The 17,365-nt window shown below is 50.7% G+C and overlaps 3 protein-coding genes across 3 annotated transcripts; 1 reads left to right on the top strand and 2 right to left on the bottom strand.

Annotated features, from left to right (window-relative positions):
- Positions 1 to 4,466: 4,466 nt before the first annotated feature.
- On the bottom strand, positions 4,467 to 7,163 carry N0V89_002843 (uncharacterized protein; the record flags this gene model as incomplete). The annotated part of the gene is made up of 1 exon (XM_056211649.1): positions 4,467 to 7,163. One exon carries the CDS (start codon positions 7,161 to 7,163, stop codon positions 4,467 to 4,469), a length of 2,697 nt encoding a protein of 898 aa, XP_056075122.1.
- A 458-nt stretch (positions 7,164 to 7,621) lies between these two features.
- Positions 7,622 to 9,489, top strand: N0V89_002842 (uncharacterized protein; the record flags this gene model as incomplete). Its single annotated transcript, XM_056211648.1, has 5 exons — positions 7,622 to 7,766; positions 7,824 to 7,951; positions 8,004 to 8,795; positions 8,847 to 9,053; positions 9,283 to 9,489. 5 exons carry the CDS (start codon positions 7,622 to 7,624, stop codon positions 9,487 to 9,489), a joined length of 1,479 nt encoding a protein of 492 aa, XP_056075121.1.
- Positions 9,490 to 11,587: 2,098 nt separating this feature from the next.
- N0V89_002841 (uncharacterized protein) lies at positions 11,588 to 12,361 on the bottom strand (the record flags this gene model as incomplete). The annotated part of the gene is made up of 1 exon (XM_056211647.1): positions 11,588 to 12,361. The coding sequence occupies one exon, from the start codon at positions 12,359 to 12,361 to the stop codon at positions 11,588 to 11,590; it is 774 nt and encodes a 257-aa protein (XP_056075120.1).
- Between the last annotated feature and the right edge of the window lie 5,004 nt (positions 12,362 to 17,365).

Below are 17,365 nucleotides of genomic sequence, written 5' to 3'. Positions count from 1 at the left end.
TGACTGCGTTATTCCTAGCCCGTGACGAAAAGACAGACCTTCACAATACAACTACATACCCCGTAACCGCAATAATACCACAAACCGCCCATTCCTATCTTCCCCTTATCCCCCCACTCCTCCTGATCCCCTTCCCACACCCCATGCTTCAGGACCCTCCCTCTTCTTTGCTAACATCACGCAAATATCAAATCCCCCGCTCACCACTCCCACCTCTGCTAACGTCTTCGTCTGATTGAACCACCTTGGCCGACTGCCCGCCCTATACCCAATCTTCTCTACGGGCCGATTGGCCAAGTGCTCTCCGCCCTCGAACGTCGCTATGTACGCCTCGATTAAGGCCCTAGCTCTGTAGACGGTCGTAGTGAGGGGAATACGGGCAACGAAATCATTGTCAACGTGGAGATCGACTGTTCGATCAAACATCTTGAGCGGGCCTGGGGGACATGGACTGACGGGAGGGTGGTGGAGGGTGGTGCAATGGCCGTCGTAGTGATTGTGGTTGGATTGGAAGTGGACTGTGAGGTAGGCTTCAGCGGTATATCGACTTGCTTTATACGAAGGAAATGTGGATCACACGCTGAGAGAGTGAGGGACGCCGGCTGGAAGGTGAGAGACACAAGTGCATGTGGCGCATTTGGAAACTGAGAGAAGGCAGTGAGAGACGTGAATGGAATAACTTGGATAGTTTCTACGTTTTGCTGTGTCTGCCTATATTCGTGTTGCTCTACAAGTATGCGATGACCGAGCAAGGCCATGTCCCCACGTGTTATTCATACCTAGACATTGGAAGATCCTTCTGTCATACTTGAGAGTGAGATCTTTTGATGTCTGGCACAGCAGTCACAGTTTCGTACCCTGTCTCATGATCATGTAACACCTCATCTCAGTGCACAGATCACGCTGCAATATCAAACGCACATTAGCGGTCTTATTTCCGCTGTCTGTCCCGCGTCATCTGTCTAAGGTTATCCAGCATATAATCAATCAGTGTGGTCGCTTTGCGGCACGTACAGCATTACAACTACCCATACACTACCCACGCGACAGTAGCTGCCCCGTCACACCACTTTCGGAGCATTATGTCTAGCTGCACTTTCAGTTCAGATACCTGCACTTCATCACCATCTCGGGTGTCAAAAATTAGTATACCACTTGATGACCACCGTTAGTGGGGGAAGACGCTGGAAAGAGACGGTTTCAATAAGAAAGACGTTTCCGTTGCAGCTCTAGGGAGAAGGGCAAGATGGGTGGGAGGTGGGAATGGTAGATCAGGGATGAGGTCAGGGTATATGCATGACAGAATCGACGGCTTGAGCTAGGGTTTCAAGCACAAAGAGTGTAAATCCATGTCTAGCTGTGTAGTCTTTGTCTCGTCAATATGAAAGAAAGCGCCTTCTAGAAGATACTTACTGCGGACTGGACGTGAACTTGGATTTCTTAGTTGAACATTCTAGCATACTTTGCTGCACTCTATCCCCCATAATGCTTAGTTTTGGTTTCCACGAAGTTAACTAACTACCTATAAAACAAATTACCTTAACAAACTCTCAGCTAATTGTCAGTCTGCAAACTACGTGTTCCACACTACACCTCTTATCGGTGCTCTCCACAAAGACGTGGCTCACCACCCACTGAAAAAATGTGGAAAAGGTGACATGCAGTAACAATGTTTACTATTAGAGCAGGTGTAGTTAGGCACTATATTTGTAGTATCTATTGTGCTACAAGAGGGGTATTCATACCATGGAAAGGTGGCAGAGGAACTCTGAAATGCCAGCGATAATAGATTAACCCGCATACAACACAAGTTACACGCCCAATCTCACCCACTCACTTCTAAGCCTAATGCAACTGAAAACCCGCGTCTGTTGCACTACTAAGCACTACGCGACCAAAACATATGTAATTCCGGCCGTAATTATTGCAATGACAGCTTTGCTGTAAGCGCAACAGTTCACGAGGTTAAAACCAGGCTTAGGAACTATTTCAAACCTATGAAATAGAAGCGTCTTGTCAATGGACCTGCGTATAGGATGGTTAAGAAAGTGTGTAAAGAGATCGGATGGTTCGAGATTGAGAAAAAGACTCTTAGGGAGGAGGGGGTACTGGATGGAGGCTGTGCCCTCTTCGTCATCATCATCCAATGATAGACCCTCCTCTTCTAGAAACTCCACCATCCCTATGACTGATTCAAAGCTATCGTCATCGACTACAACGCAAGCGAGGAAGCGTGAGCTGTTGTCAGGTTGTTCTTCACCGGAAGCAATCCACTCCAAAAATTGACTACACATAGTTTAGTCTCGTAGCGAGAAGTCGGGAAGGCGGTACGAAGCTATGTTTGTGAGATGACTTACTTCCGCGCTTGATTGACGTTAGCATCTTGCAGATCTGGGATTGACTGCACCGTCCAGTCTACTCGTGGGAGTTGATGTTCGCACTTCTCGTCTCTCCCCAGACTTCGCTCCACATTGTCTTTCAAATAGGCCTTAAACCGGTTCCACTTCTCGTCATCACCGGATGTGGTCCGGTAGATACGGAAGCTATAAGCATTATTAAGCTCGGAATAATTACTTAAGTAGAGGGGAATTGGTTCTGGACGGACAGGCTGATCTTCCCTGGGCGATAGTGGACATTGATCTAGGGTTTCCGAAGGCTTTGAATGAGAAGCTGGATCGTTTGGTAGAATGGTCGACATGATGCGTTGGAAAACTTGGTGTGGTGTAGTCTTCTGGTCAACTTCTGAAAAATTACGAATGAACTCCGTCAAATGATTATACACGTGCCTAACTCTTCAGATACTGACTTCAGGATATTATGCAAGCTATGCCCAACGGTAATGTCGTGTTGCAGGAATAGTCGACAAAGCTTTCCCCCCTGAAATGTGGGGGCCAACAAGTGAGATCGGACCGATGGCGTGGAGGTCTGCGTGGGTACATTTGGGTAGATGAGTAGATTTATAGAAACGGGAAAGTTAATTGCGCAGCAAGGACGGCTAGCTTCTTCAAAGCATGTCTGGAGTTCTATGATGCTACGCAATACTTGACGCTGACGATGGTTCATGTGTGTCGAGCTGAAGCCAAAGGTGAGGTGCGGATGCATTGATGTGGTAACTTGGAAGAAGGCGACAGAAGTTTCATAAACCAGGAGTTAGGCTTCGCTTCGGCAAAGCTTCGCTCAATAACCCAAAGGGGAAGTACAGTAGCAAGTACGGTTGAGGCAAGAGCTTTGGGGCAGATGGGTTATGTCAAAGCTTCGGCGGAAGCAGTTGTACTATACAGAGAGCCACCGTGGGGACAGCGCACGGGACTCCCAATTATTGTGAATCGCTTATGTTTAGCACTGGGAGGCGGAATGGGTGCGTTTCGAGCGTTGAGGTTCTTCACCTGGTATGAGCATCACGCTGCAAATGGACGTAATAGTGAAAGGGTGAATTTACACATACACATCCGAAGAGATACCTCGAACGATGCGTGGTGAGGTATGGCTTCAATTTAGAGAAGAGAAGAATGTGACAAGAACCATCTTGATACGCTTCCTGGTATCTTCAATCACCACAGCAAATACCCACATACAGTTTTTCAGGAAGCTGGAAATACGAGCCCCTTTGACTGACATCAGTTGCAACATCCATCAGATGAGACCCATATCCAGACTTACGCTGGTTCAAGGGGCATAACTACCTCACAGGTGCGTGTCCATTTTGAAGTTCAATGTCGATGTCACGATGATGCTACCCCAGGTGTGACCTCGCCCATTGCAATGACAATCGTGCCGTTGGGCATAACATTAGCGCTCACGTTGGTTTTAAGACCAAGTCTAGACCCGGAGACACCATTGGAGAGTTTGGGAGACGCGACAGTAGTGTTGAGCTGCCCGGAGAAGTAGGAGCAACCAACGCGCGCATCGTGGTGACAGTGAGGAGCGCTAAGATGAAGGCTGATGCCATGTCGACCGGATACCTTGTAGCTCGCTCAGCTAAAACTTTGCTATCAGATCTATGTTTGATTGACTGTGCACGAGCATTGATGAAGTGTCAGTACTTACTCACAGAAGGCGGAATGTGAACCGTTTCCTGAGGGCCGTGACCTCAAACGAAGTGGAGGTGCGGGAACCAATCGAAGTTTTGGAACTGGAGATGAGACGATACCGTTGAGGTCGAAATTGGCGTCGTGAATTTTTTTATAAGGCTTGCTGCATCAGCGCAAATAATGGGCGGGCTACCTTTCACCAGAGTGGAAAACGAGGGTGCCATGCCGAATGTGCTAGGGGTCGAGCTGGCTCTTGACCAATCCCTAGACATACGGTGGGTGTTGGTCTCAAGGCGGTAGCATTTTCTGATAATAGTATATGTTCAACAAAATGCACAGCAGTGCTCTACATGCAACTTGCCACGAAAGTCGACATTAATCCTGCAACTCCACGCTCCCGACAAACTAGGGATATTCGTGAACATCTTCACCGTCTCAAAGCCCTGTAACCATTCGTAATGCCCATCCAAGCCAACCTTCTTTGTGCCCGCCAAGCACGCCTTCGACTTCGTCTACCCTGCTCTCTAGGCTTTCGACAAGGCGCTCTAATTCTTCTACGCCGTCCTCTACATCGTCCACCTTACTCCTTAGACTTCCGACCTCGTAGTCCAGCTTGTCGCTCAACATAGTCAGATCCCTGACTTGCTCCTGCAGGATCGCGCGATTACCCGATATGATCTCATGCGCATCTTCACGTAGGGATTGATAGCTTTCGAGCGCTGGATAGTACAGCGTGTCGAGCTGCATGGCGTCTTGCTCGGCAGCAGAATCCAAGGATGTTATAGTAGAGATGTGCGACGTGGCCCATTGCGCATCGAGGGAGGATAGAAGAGCGAGCTTGTGATGTAATCTCTTCGCTTCCTCGCTGACTAGCGTAGTAGTAGCCAATGCCTCCGGGAGTTCCTGCTTTTGGTCTGGGTTTATAGGATCAAGTGCCACCGCGTTTTTCCACCGTAATACGCTTTCCTCTGCAATGCTGAAGGAAAGATGCCGCGGCCACCAATCGTCATTGCGGTGCGTCCGGTGGTAGGGATCGAGTTGATCGGAGCTCTGGGTACGGCGAAGCAATGGAGGAATGTCCTGGGTTTCGTCGATGGGAAGCTTGTCGTTGAGATCGATGCCGTGGTAGATGGAACCTGCTATAGAGGGCTCAGCGGTATGCGGCTTGGATGCGTTCTGGTTGTCTGCTGCCGTCGTTGCTGTCGATTCATGGGCGCCATCCAACTGAAATCTGCTCATACGACTCAAGTCGAGATTGCTAGCTGATGCAGTCGGTGTTTCGGTCAGAGCCTTTGTAATTGTTGGACCGTGATTGCTCACCGTTCGACGTGCAACTAGAGCTTCTCGTCGTAAGTTGTGATTCTGTTTGGATTCTGTTATCTTTGGCGTAGTGTTTCCATTTGCGCTCTGAGAGTCCGGATGCCAAAGGTCTGACTTGGTATGTTGTAGATGTAATGAGTCGCGGTGCGACTCATCTTTTGAGGGTTTGGGTTGGTGATTGCGCCGGCCAACCACATCCTTGATGCGATGAAAACCACTACCTGTCTCGATTCTCTCTGTAGCTCGTTTTATGGCTGCGCGCTTTGAGTTGGGGTCTTTCTCTTTGTCATAACTGTCGACTGTCAGATGAGAATCGGTGCGCTTAACGTCTCGACTATCGCGTGCTGAGAAGCTATGGCCTTCGAGCGTCGACTCTCTTTTGATGAGGCCCGCAATATGCGTTGAGCCTCGATCTTCAGGTGAGGGCGACCGTTCTTCTCGAGGCAGGCGGCTGAACATGTCGCCACTTCCCGTCTTGCGAGGTTTTCCATGCCATAGCCATTTCGCGCGCTCTCCGGATACAAGCTCGACGAAGCGGTCGATGTCTGTGGTTTCGATGTCGGCGATTCCGGCCTTTTCGCCTGCTCCTACCATGCCCATGACCATTTCGCCGCCCTTCCCTCCAAGTTCGGCTACTGCACCTTTGAATGCCCGCGGTACCGCCCAACTCTCTTTGCTTGCAGCTTTAGCGGTTGCACGGCGCAGTCTCTCCAGAGTTTGCCGGTCAAGCTGACGAGTCTTCGCAATCCTCTGATCCTTCTGAAAGTAGGAGATGCCTCGGCGGGTACTCTCAATGTCGAATACGTCTTTAGAAACAGGTGCATTGTAGGCTCGCAATCTGTTACGTGCACCCATAAGCATGCCAAGCAGGGCAGCGACAGTTGTAGGGCCAAGGACACCGTCGTGTGGCTCCACTGTGTAGTACTCATTGCCAAACTCGACCCACCAGTCGTTGATCGCCTTTTCCGTCACATCACACAACAAACCATCTGCATACTCGGGCTCGAGCTTGCCAAAGAGCACTAGTGCGACCTGACACAGCTTCACCAACTCGATGACGGAGCTGTTTAGGGAAATTTTGTCGCTGGTCCGGTAGAGTTGGTGGAACTTTGCCTGCGTGGCACCACTCGCTGGGGCAAGCTTGATTCCAGTACGACCAGAGCACCCAAGCCTTTTAAGATTCTCATTCACAAAGAAGTACTCTCGGTTCTTCTTCAGATCGCCGTCTGGTATGGGAATGATGGTTAGAGAGGAGGGGAAACTGCTTAGATTCGTAACCATGATTGTTCCCAAGCTTGTCTCTCTTCTTCGCGCATGAAACTCATCCAAAGCTCTAAAATAGGTTCTCAGCTGCGGCGACCACTGTGTCTCGTCTTTGGGCACGCTAAGCACGTATCCGTAAACGACATCCTTCGGATCTCCAGTATAGTTGGTGATGATGAAGGTTGGGTGGATGCGCGAGCATGCCCACTGCTCCACCAGATATATCTCGTATCCCTCAAGCTTCTCGCGGCGAGACAGCACCTGCGTAGCGGCATCTTCCTCTAAGTATCGAGCGGCTACGTTGTCGGTCAAGACGAAGCGTTGGTGGCTTGTAGAAGCCAACTGCGTAGCGTCGTCGTCGATGGCTGTGGTTGCTCTGGATAGATCGGGAGTGTTCGATTTCATGTGCTTGAAAGCTGGCGCAACGGAAGCGGGCTCGGTGTCGATGGGCGAAGATGTAGGCGGTCGTCTGCGGTGATCCTTCTCCCTTTCCCTCTCTTTGTCCATGTCGCGCGTTGCTGCGGTCATAGTTGGCAGATTATACGACATGTCGGCGTTTGCTTGCAGTCACAAGCTAGGTGTCGTTGCTCTCTTCTCGAGTTGTCCTTGCGTAGGAGTGGCAACTGCTTCATGATGCGCGCGCAAGCTCCGACGTAAGACCGCGGCGTCCTTCAGGAAGCCGGTGGCAGAACGTAATATGGCGACTGAGTAGGAGCGGAGCGCTATGCATGATTCGCGAAGTCAATAAGCATTTGGTCGAAGATGAGCGAAGCTAAAGACGGGTCGGCGCGGAGCTGTGGTTGCGGTCGCGCCTTCCTGTCTCCCCCACACGTCACACGCCAACATCCCTGCTCCGATCTCCGAGCTCTACCAACACGACCCCATACCGGCGCCCTCACCACCACGCCATGGGCGGGCTCTCTGATCTTCTATTCACTACTGGACCACTTCCACTGCCCTGCGCACTCTTAATACCTTTCGCTTATAGTCACATCCCTCGCTGAATCATGGCGCCACCGCCACCGACGGGCATGCACGAGCTGCTGGAGCAGTTAGACGTGCTGGAGAAGTCGGCAAACCTCTCGGCGAGCATCAACGATGTCCAGAACGTCATCGATCTGCTCACCACAGCTCGGGATAAGATCGCTGCAGGTGCGTGCCCGGTTCGCGTCTCTGAACTATGAGCACTGCCTAATCATGGCCGTGTAGACCCGCAGACAGCACCATTGACCCTCGCGAAGCTCCAAGATCCTGTGAAGAGGAGCCTCGAACAAGCGCAGAAAGACATCAAGCCTATATATTCTGGCCTGAACAAATATGGCAAAGCTCTGGACAAGGTGCGTTGAGTCCGCACGTCGTAACAACATGCGAGGACTGATATGAAAACAGAAGTTCAAAGACAAGCCCATCCCATCCGCCTCCAACGATGCGCTTTCTTCGCACCCGCAGCTCGTCAATCGCGCCATCTCCATGCACTTGCTCCGCGAAGGCGAGTTCTCGGTAGCGTCTACCTTTATCCAAGAAGCGCACCGCAACCCTCCGCGTCCCGAACCCACCGCCAGCACACCGAACCCTTCGATGAATAATTCTTGGGAAACGGATCTAGCAGAGGAGGCTTTCAATTCAGAGAAGCTTCAAGGACAGTTCCAGGAGATGTACCTCATACTACACGAGCTGCGACAAGAGAGGAACCTTGAGCCGGCTATACGGTGGGCACGGCAGCGAAGCGATTTATTAGAAGCGCGAGGGAGCAATTTGGAATTCGAATTGTGCAGGCTGCAATTCGTGTGTTTGTTCGTGGGTCACGGGCTAAAGCACAACGAGGATGAGCCTATGGAAGAAGATCCACAAGGCCCGCTGGCAGCATACAGATACGCACGGCGCGAGTTTGCGCACTTCAGAGGGAGATACTCACATGAGATCCAACAACTAATAGGTGCCATGGCATACTGGCAGAACGTTGTGGACTCGCCATACCGGAGATTCTTTTACAACAACACAGCATGGGAAGAAGTCGCTACCTCCTTTACTCGCGAGTTCTGCTCACTGCTCGGACTCTCGGCCGACTCGCCGCTGTACATCGCCGCCACGGCTGGCGCTATAGCTCTTCCGCATCTATTGAAGCTGCAGAATATCATGGAGAAGACGCGCACAGAGTGGACAACGCAGAACGAGCTTCCGGTGAGTCTATGAACCAATCTCTCGAGGAACGTCGCTAACATGGATGAACAGGTCGAGATACCCCTCCCACCGACCTACCACTTCCACTCGATTTTCGTCTGCCCTGTCTCCAAAGAGCAATCCACCGACGCCAACCCGCCCATGATGATGCCCTGCGGCCACGTCATAGCACAAGAATCCCTTGACCGCATCTCGAAAGGCACGCGCTTCAAATGCCCCTACTGCCCCATGGAAAGTCACCCTCGCGACGCAAGGAAAGTACGATTATAGGATTTCAATCGCGAAAGACGATGTGAGAAAAGGGTACGAAGCTGCAAGGTATAGGGTGTCCGGTTTGCAAAGGGGCTGGCATGGCTTTAGGCGGAGGCTCCTCAACGACGAGATTGTTGCCATGGAGGTATCGTTTCTTGGGATGTTACACAACGAGAGCTTTGGTGTGTGAGTTGACAATGTTGATGAATGGGATCGCTCAACCAAGTGGAGGTAGCATTGGCTCGATAATCCTCCCGAAGTTCTTGAAAAGGATAGCAACAAGGATAGAGAATACGGTGGAGAAGTTATGGATAAGGAGGAGCTTGAAGAAGATGAGATCGATCAATTCGAGGTTGAGTACGACTCCGACGAAGATCGTATAGAAAAATTCTTCCATCAATCCGAGATCGGAGTGATGGTGTTGTCCCAATTCTCGGCCTAGAGCATCTCGGTTTGGATATGGAGCGGCGTACTGGACAGATGCGAGCCGGCGCGCTCGCGATTATCCATGGCGTTTCTCCACGAGGTTCTTTCACGACGCTATCGATCATCCTACGAAAGAAACGGAATTATGCATCTGCGTCACCTTGCAATCTTGTGTCTCGCATCTTTGATGTTTTCGTTATTGTTTCTAGTGGGACGCGCACAGGGATGGAACTCCTGCTTGGTTATTCTTCTTCCGCCTAAAACCCAATATAAGAACACGTCGATTCTGCGAACGTCACGACGTGTCCGTACGTTTTGTACTCGCCGTCCGCTGGGGTACTTTCTATGACCTTTGTGACGCTAGATGAATTTCGGAAGGGCTTGTGATACTGAACACCGGATTCCGAGGTTTAGATGCGTTTCTGGGCTGTATTCGACCCGTAGCAAGGTCCCAGTATCATGCCAAATCAACTCTTGGAGTGAATCTTAATAGCTCGTTACCTCGATAAATAAGGACTGGAGTTCGTATAGTCAATGTTGTTTTACAAAGAAAGGCTACGACTGGATGCAGGATACACATGACTCACCATCTGTTGGACCAGAGACATAAAAACCTCCACTTTCCCGGAGGGCCTCTGCCCAGTTCGCAGTAATCTACATAACCTATTTAAAGCCTAAGTTCGACAAAGAACGCAACGATGAGTCTATATTGGCCTTCCGTAGAACCAAACAGCTGGAGCAGATTCTTCTGTTGCATGAATCATGGTTTGGACAGAAGGGGTCTGCAATAAGAAATCGTAGTTGCTGCATCTGATAGTGAAATGGATTTTGCCAAAATCAACGACTAAATGGAACGTGTTCGTCTTTCGGCTAATAAACGGGTGGTTTCGTCGTGCTTATGAGTTAGAATCCTCCTTTCGGTTTCTAGTACCTTTGCTACTTGCTATAGAAAGAGCAGCTTAATCCTAAGCTCGCAGAGTTCCTTGATAGTTGCATAGGCCACGGAAAATCTGACACTTTTGCGTGCTTTCTTAATCAGCGCCCCATGCTTGGCCGACACTGTCTTTGCTCGACCAGGGCTTGACTTGATTATCTTGACGTTTATTATGACCTTCTGCATTTGGGTAGTATCAATTTGCTAACTCAGTAAGTATGAACCCTTATATAGACTATTTTCGACAGCCTTTCTCACAGCAGCAGCCCCCCCTGTATGATGTTTCCGGCATGATAGGCATGTATCTTCGCCTTTCTTTACGTCGATGTCTCCTGGAAGTGGACAAATACTATTGGCACTTTCCAGAGTAGACAGATCCGCAGCAATCGGTGCATCACTGTACACAAGCGGTCGAAAACTTGTCGCGCCAGATACGCCTATGCTGACGTCGAGGTGTTGTACGCCTAGGCTCATCTCAACGTCAAAGCCTAGTGCGTCGTGAACAATAAAATCCTCATCATTGGGTTCGGGATACTGAGAAGGAAGCTTCGCTATTTCCTGTACTGATTCTGGTGAAGCCGCCGCTGAAGTAAAGGACTGACGCAGGTCCAGGCAGTCATTCTATGGTGGATTAGTGAACTCTTAGTCGTTGCTATCGAGTTATCAAAGGCTTCTAGAATTAGCTAACAAAAAGGCATTGGCATAGGCCAGGGATTCGAACGCTAGAGCTGCTAGTCCATTTCGTTTTCCAGATCGAAACATCAGTTCGTGTCGTGTTGCAGATCTGGAGAAGTAGAACTCGAAACATCCGTTCAATGTATTGTTGTTTTATCGTCTGCAGAGCACATGAGGCTGAGCTGTCAGTGCATGAAAAGATATCAAATTGGGTTTGCGCTAACCCTGTCCGGCGGACATTTCTACCGTGCTCTTCTGCGTTTACAACTGATGTCACCTGGTCTAGAGAAGCTTTCAACTGTTGACAGGATTTGATTCGAGGTCGGTGGTATAAGATGATCGAGTCGAAGCTCAGCAGCCTTCTGTAGGACTCACTCTTTTAAGAACCTTAGAGGCAAAGTGAGCTTTAGCCTGTTGTAGGTGCTCTACACATTGCAACACACTTAGATGACCGTGAGCGCGCTAGACAAAAGAGATCCAGCGGTCGACTGACTTGGAGAACATGCTATACATTGATTGTGTCTCGAGTGGCAATTGAATCGGCCGCCGTCTTAATCGCCTCAAAAACCTCGCCAGGCCGGCTAATCATAGGTGAATGGCTCGCTCCTATCGTCGTCCGCGCAAACTTGACACCCTGCTGTTCGGCACCGGCAACCATCATTTCCTGCACAGGAGGCGGGATCGCCTTGTCATCTGTACAAAAAAGAAACGTGCTCGGCACGTCCACATACGCCGCATACCTCGTCTTGCTGAAGTACGTCTGATAACTGAACGGCAACAGCCTCTCAACCCACCGTGTAGCAGTGGCATCATCCAAATCCGCATAAAAGATATCCCGTGGATTATCCGGGTGCACAACCTTTTTGTCGGGCGATACGATGAACCATGGCAAATCTTTGCCTTGCAGCGCATCCATGAGTGACACGCCCACAGGCGTGATGAAGGCCGAGCAGAAGACGTAGTGCGCCACGCCGCCCTTTCCACCGGCGGCTGCACGGTCGGCGCGAGTAAGTCCTTTGATGGCTTCGTTGGTCGGCATGCTGCCGTAGGAATGTGCGACTACGACTACGTCAGAGCCTGCTTCGACGAGAGGCTCGAGTTGGGCCCGGATCGCGTCGACGTCTGGTTCGAAATTGTCAATTGGCGTTGAGGATACTGACGGCAAGGAGACGTAGACGGTCGGGTAGCCTGCGGCCTTGAGCTGCTCAGCGACAAGGTCGTAGCTCTCTGGGACGTGCCATGCGCCAGGGACGAAGAGGATCGTAGGCTTTGTGGGCATGGTCTGTTTCCTTTGTCTACGTAATTTCTAGAAGGTGCAGTTGGAAATCAGGAACGGGTCGACGGCTCGGGTAAAGTGGTCATGGTTCGTTGTGAGCACTTTCATCTTTGCACGGCTTTATACGAGCAGCATGCGACTGCAAGTGGAGTTTGCGGGGTATTTAAAGTTCCGGGAAGATGGAGATGCGGGGCGCGATTAGTTCAATACTAGTAATGTGCGTGCCGTTCGTAACCTCCAAGTCTTCGTCATGCACATGCAAATAATCATCGACTTTCACGGGACGTGCCCTTCTAGTGTTCTTTAGGCGACAGACGGAAACCTGAGAAGCGATGCTGATATGCATATTGGAAACATTGTGGAAAACGTCGACGACGTGAGCCAAGAACACTTCGACAGATGCGGATGCATACCAGTGAGCTGCCAGTTAGAGAACTGGAGTGAGTGCCCTCATCGTTATGATGCTGAATCGGCTGCAGAGGTCATGGAAAGGAAGGGAGTGAATTCCTGACTCCGCTCAATTTTGAATCTCAATGACCACTTAGCTTGTATACATAGCTATATGCGACGATAAATACATGTAACTCCACATTTACCGTACAACCTCGCTGCCGCGTGTTCGTCCGCTTTTGTTGTAACAACACGGACAAACCAGCGTATTCAGGCCGCATATAAGGTGGACAGCGTCTATGGAGTCTGTTATGGGCAGAGGCTGCAGTGGACACGGTGTGTGCCGCATATGAAAAGTTCTTACAGGACACGTCAGTTCTGTCAGTGTACATCGGTCTCGTGCGCTTCGGTGTTGCTACATCGAGACTTAGATACTGGAATTGGTATATACGTTACTCACTGTATTGATTCGTGAACGGTGAATACCGGCTCATCGTCATCAGGGTTCCTCACTAAGGTAGTGGTCTTGATGTTGATGAGATTGCACTTCAAGTAATCATGACAAGATGTATATGCTTGAAGATCGACAGTACTATCGTTAAGTGGTACTGAGAGTCGGAAGGGTAAACCATGTTTGTGTACTTTATAACTGATCGTTGGGAACGAGAATTCAGCTATCTCTCCAGTAATATGAAGCTTGGATTGGAACGTCGTGGTATGTAACAAGAACTCATCTCCGCCGCATTGGAGGAAGAAATGGTCTTCTCGGGCCTGGATCACAGCATGATGCCTTTCTCGTCGTCTGTTGATTAAAAGGGCGACTTCCTTGTGTTGTTGAGCGAGCATCCTCCTTTGAGCGTCTAGCGCGCTAACTACTTGCTGTAGTGTCAGTATATCGTCTTGTAGCTCGCGGAGTTCCGTGCTTGTAGCGTAGGATGAGCCGGATGATTTCGTGGGACCGACTGAGCGAGGCTGCCTCTTCGCCAGTCCGCGCTGCGTGTGTCTGGTTTTGATTGATGCTTCATCCTTAGTCGTCGTCTTCTTCGACCGACCAGGGCTTGAACAAAGTATCTTGCCATGCATTTTGCCCTTTTCGATGTGAATACTTTTGATATGCTGGTTGAGTCAATTTATGTCCCAATATGGATTGATGCTCCCACCTTCCGCACTGCAGCAGCCCCTCCTACGAAGCATTTTCCACAGTAGTGGCAGGCCTTGTCGCCTTTCTTCACGTTAATAACCTCAGTCGGTGTATCGCTTGTGTAGAGACCTTGTAGGTTGGGCAGATCTGTGTCTAATTCTCTTGCGCTAGGAGAAACCCTCTTGAGACTTCTAGCGCCAGAAGTTGGCTCCTCGATAAATTTGGTATACCTAGAGGGCCGTGTCGGTAATTCTTGAACAAGCCCTGAGGATGCGGTCTGAGCGAAGAGATAGCGCGGGTTGATGCAGCCATTCAACGGAGGAGGGTCGGTAGCTTCGGCGGTGTCATAGAGATGCACAAGGTGGTCAGGCTCCTCAGGATCCGAAGGTCCATCCCTTGGTGTGAGCCATTGACGTAGTTGCTGAAGCTGATGATCCATGGTGAGGCTTGGAAATTGAGTGTGGTACTGATCCGCCTAGTGCTACGGTAACGAGTGAATTATTGTGACGGAATTGTGGCCAAACTGAGTTCATCTTGTTGATTGCAGCATGCGAGGCTGAGCTGTCATGGAAAAGCATCGAATCGGTTTTGCGCTAGCCGTTTTTGGCGCGGACTCCTTCCGTGTTTCTTCTACACCACCTGCACAACCGGTGGCACGTGATCTGGAGAAGCTCTTTCCTGGCTGTTCAGTATCAAAGGTACGATGCTGGTTTTTTTATCGCTCTCGGATTTGTAGTATCGTGATCTCGTCCCGTGTCATTACCGTCCTCGGGAGACAAAGAGAACCCTTATGTCACGTAGGCGCTCATAACATACTGAAGGTACTACGTCAGATGGAGAACAAGATTCATGGAGGACCTAAAGCAGGTTGCGCGGCTGCCGATCGAGGGACTCTGGCCCCGTTCGACGGTTGACAGTTGAAGCAAGAGGGAGTCATCTGATAGCTGCGGGTCTTCCATTTGTGTCGTTGATACCGTTCGAGCAATAAACCTAATTGTTTCGGGAGTGACATCGTGAGTGCGAGGCTGAAACTTCATATTGTTGTTGCGGCCGAGGGTTGGAAAGACGTAGAATCGATTTCGCGCTAAGCCTTTTTGAAAAGCATTTCCATCGTCTTCGGCATTGAAATCGGTTTCGCACAGCATGTTGAAGAATGGTTGCTCGCATACTAAGATTCGTGCTCATGCTGAGCGTGAGTTCTGAATCGTTGATCGCTGGCTCTTCTTTGCTCGTAGTCATGTATATTGCCGACCACTCGTCCGCACTTGAAGCAGCCGCAACAACGGCAGCCACACCGACCGCCACACCATCTACTATCCCAGAACATTTGGGCACAGACCCAACTCGCTGGGACCCAGCGGCAATCTGCGGCCTGATCATCGGCTTTTTGGCTCTAGCTCTTGCGGTACCACCATGCCTCTGCGCTCTCAAACAGATCCGTCAGGGAAAGCTGCAGCTCATGTCAAAAGCGGAGCGTGCCCCAGACAGTGAAGCGTCGACACAGTATATGACGTCGGCGCCACTTCGTGGAGCCGTACATGATCTAGCAGCTGGATCTCGTGCACCACCGACATTGCATTCGAGGAGTAGGTTGACTTGATCAGGCACCTCGACGTCGGAACGAGTGCTAACAGACGGCAGTATCGTCATCGTCCGACTCAAGTGTCTATATCCTAAACAAGCAACCAGGCGAGAAAAAACCAATGGTGAAGATCCCCGACATCCTTGAAGATACAATCGGATCGAATAATCGCAGTCTTAGTCGACTTAGCGATGGAGAAAAGAGCAGGGAGTTCCCTTCCGAGGGGAGATGGTTCCACCAATGCCAAGCAGTTCACATCTATTGCGTGTTGGAAAGAACGACAGTAGCTCAGAGCTATCAGAAGATGCCTCTGTAGCAGCGGGAAGATAGTGAGGGTTGGAGGAAGGGGGGTGATTCTGTGTTAGGCTACTCAGTGATGGTCGCTTCTCTTGGAATCTATAATTGGTCACTAAGATATACTGGAAAGACATAGACCTTTCGGTACTTGCTGCCCAACAACCACCGCGCGCAATTTAAACTGGCCTATCAGCAAGAACGCCACAAGTCAGCTGAAATCTGATTGATCTACGCATCGGGGTGTCTCGTATTAGTTAAACGCTGCTGTGATTACTTGAGCCGCACAGGTGTGGATACATGGGCTCGCAACATTTTGCGTACGCTTGCTCGACAGACTGGGAACGTGTTGGTATTTGCCAATGTGCCGGTCGGATTCGCCCGCCGAGCTTTCGGATGCTCCAGGCGCTTGGGAGATCTCGTATAGACGTCCGCCTTTTCAATAACACTGATTAAGCAGGACGATCGCATACGATAGGATCTCCGCGAGGAGCGCGTTGAGAATAAGCCGCGATCTCCGGTCTTAAGGTGGTAATTTGTGCACCTGTGAGCGTGACCTACACTGACAACTTAGGCATAGTCGAGCAGAAGAAGAGCTAGTTGCCTTCGAAAACGTGCGGGAATGGTGACTTGACGATGGACTCGCGCTGTCGTGAAAGAGACAAAGCCGCGTGCACAGTACCGCTATCGTGGACGCGCCCTACGGTGACCCACATGCGTACAGATCGCCTGGAAGGCGAGCTACTGCAGCTGGCTCGGGGCAGTGCGAACTGGACCTTATCAGAGGAAGGTCTGGGCGTGATAATCGTCCAAGACTGATACTGAAATGGCCGAGTTCCGAGGAGCACTTGCTCATCTGGGCAGCCTAAGGTACTGTACGTGCATATGGTCGTACTTGCGCAACACGCGCACGTGTAAACGTGTGCAGAGGCAGTGACTTCCTATCCAAAGTTCTATCAGCGTGTAAGAGTGTACGGTGCAGGCAAATGCTGTTGCGTTGTCGGCGTTGGAGGCGAACTGCTCCATCAACACGCTCTGTTGCTCACCGTAAGCAGAGAGCACGTGTCCGACTGTTACGGCGCTCGTGATAAGGTCGAGGGAAGCGAGCTGGAACAGCGTTATTGGCTGTCGTACAATATGAACTTCGCAATTGTTCGAGCGATGCGCAGCGCGATGCATGAGGGTTCGCACACAGGCGACTTCCGAACCACTGTCTCGGTAATGAAGGCGCATGGCAACCAGCCGCCAACCTGCGAGCCGTCTAGGGAGAGCGACTGCAGATGTCGCGTGAGACAAGACCACGCGTTGACAGCACCGTGGCCCTGGTTATCGGAAGCTAACGAAAGTTCCAAGTGGGCGATTACTTGCGTTCAGACGCGACGGGTATCTTGGTGGAGAGACGGGCTCTGTGGATTGGGAGCCGTGTCCGGGCCTATTTCTCTCCAGTTTCCACAAGCGGGAGGTGGGCACGAGAGGACGCGGCGGGGTGGCACCGGTTGTACCCATGCTGATGGTCCTCGCACAGCGCTGCGTGCAAAGCCATGCAAAGGCTGCCCGTCGTTTGCTGCGGGCGATGCTTTGGGCTTTGTGTTTCTGAGTG

Source organism: Didymosphaeria variabile (assembly GCF_027946475.1).
Source record: "Didymosphaeria variabile strain IMI 356815 chromosome Unknown scaffold_2, whole genome shotgun sequence".
NCBI lineage: Eukaryota > Fungi > Ascomycota > Dothideomycetes > Pleosporales > Didymosphaeriaceae > Didymosphaeria > Didymosphaeria variabile.
Note: the sequence above shows the minus strand (reverse complement) of the source record. Positions and strands in the feature narration are given on the sequence as shown.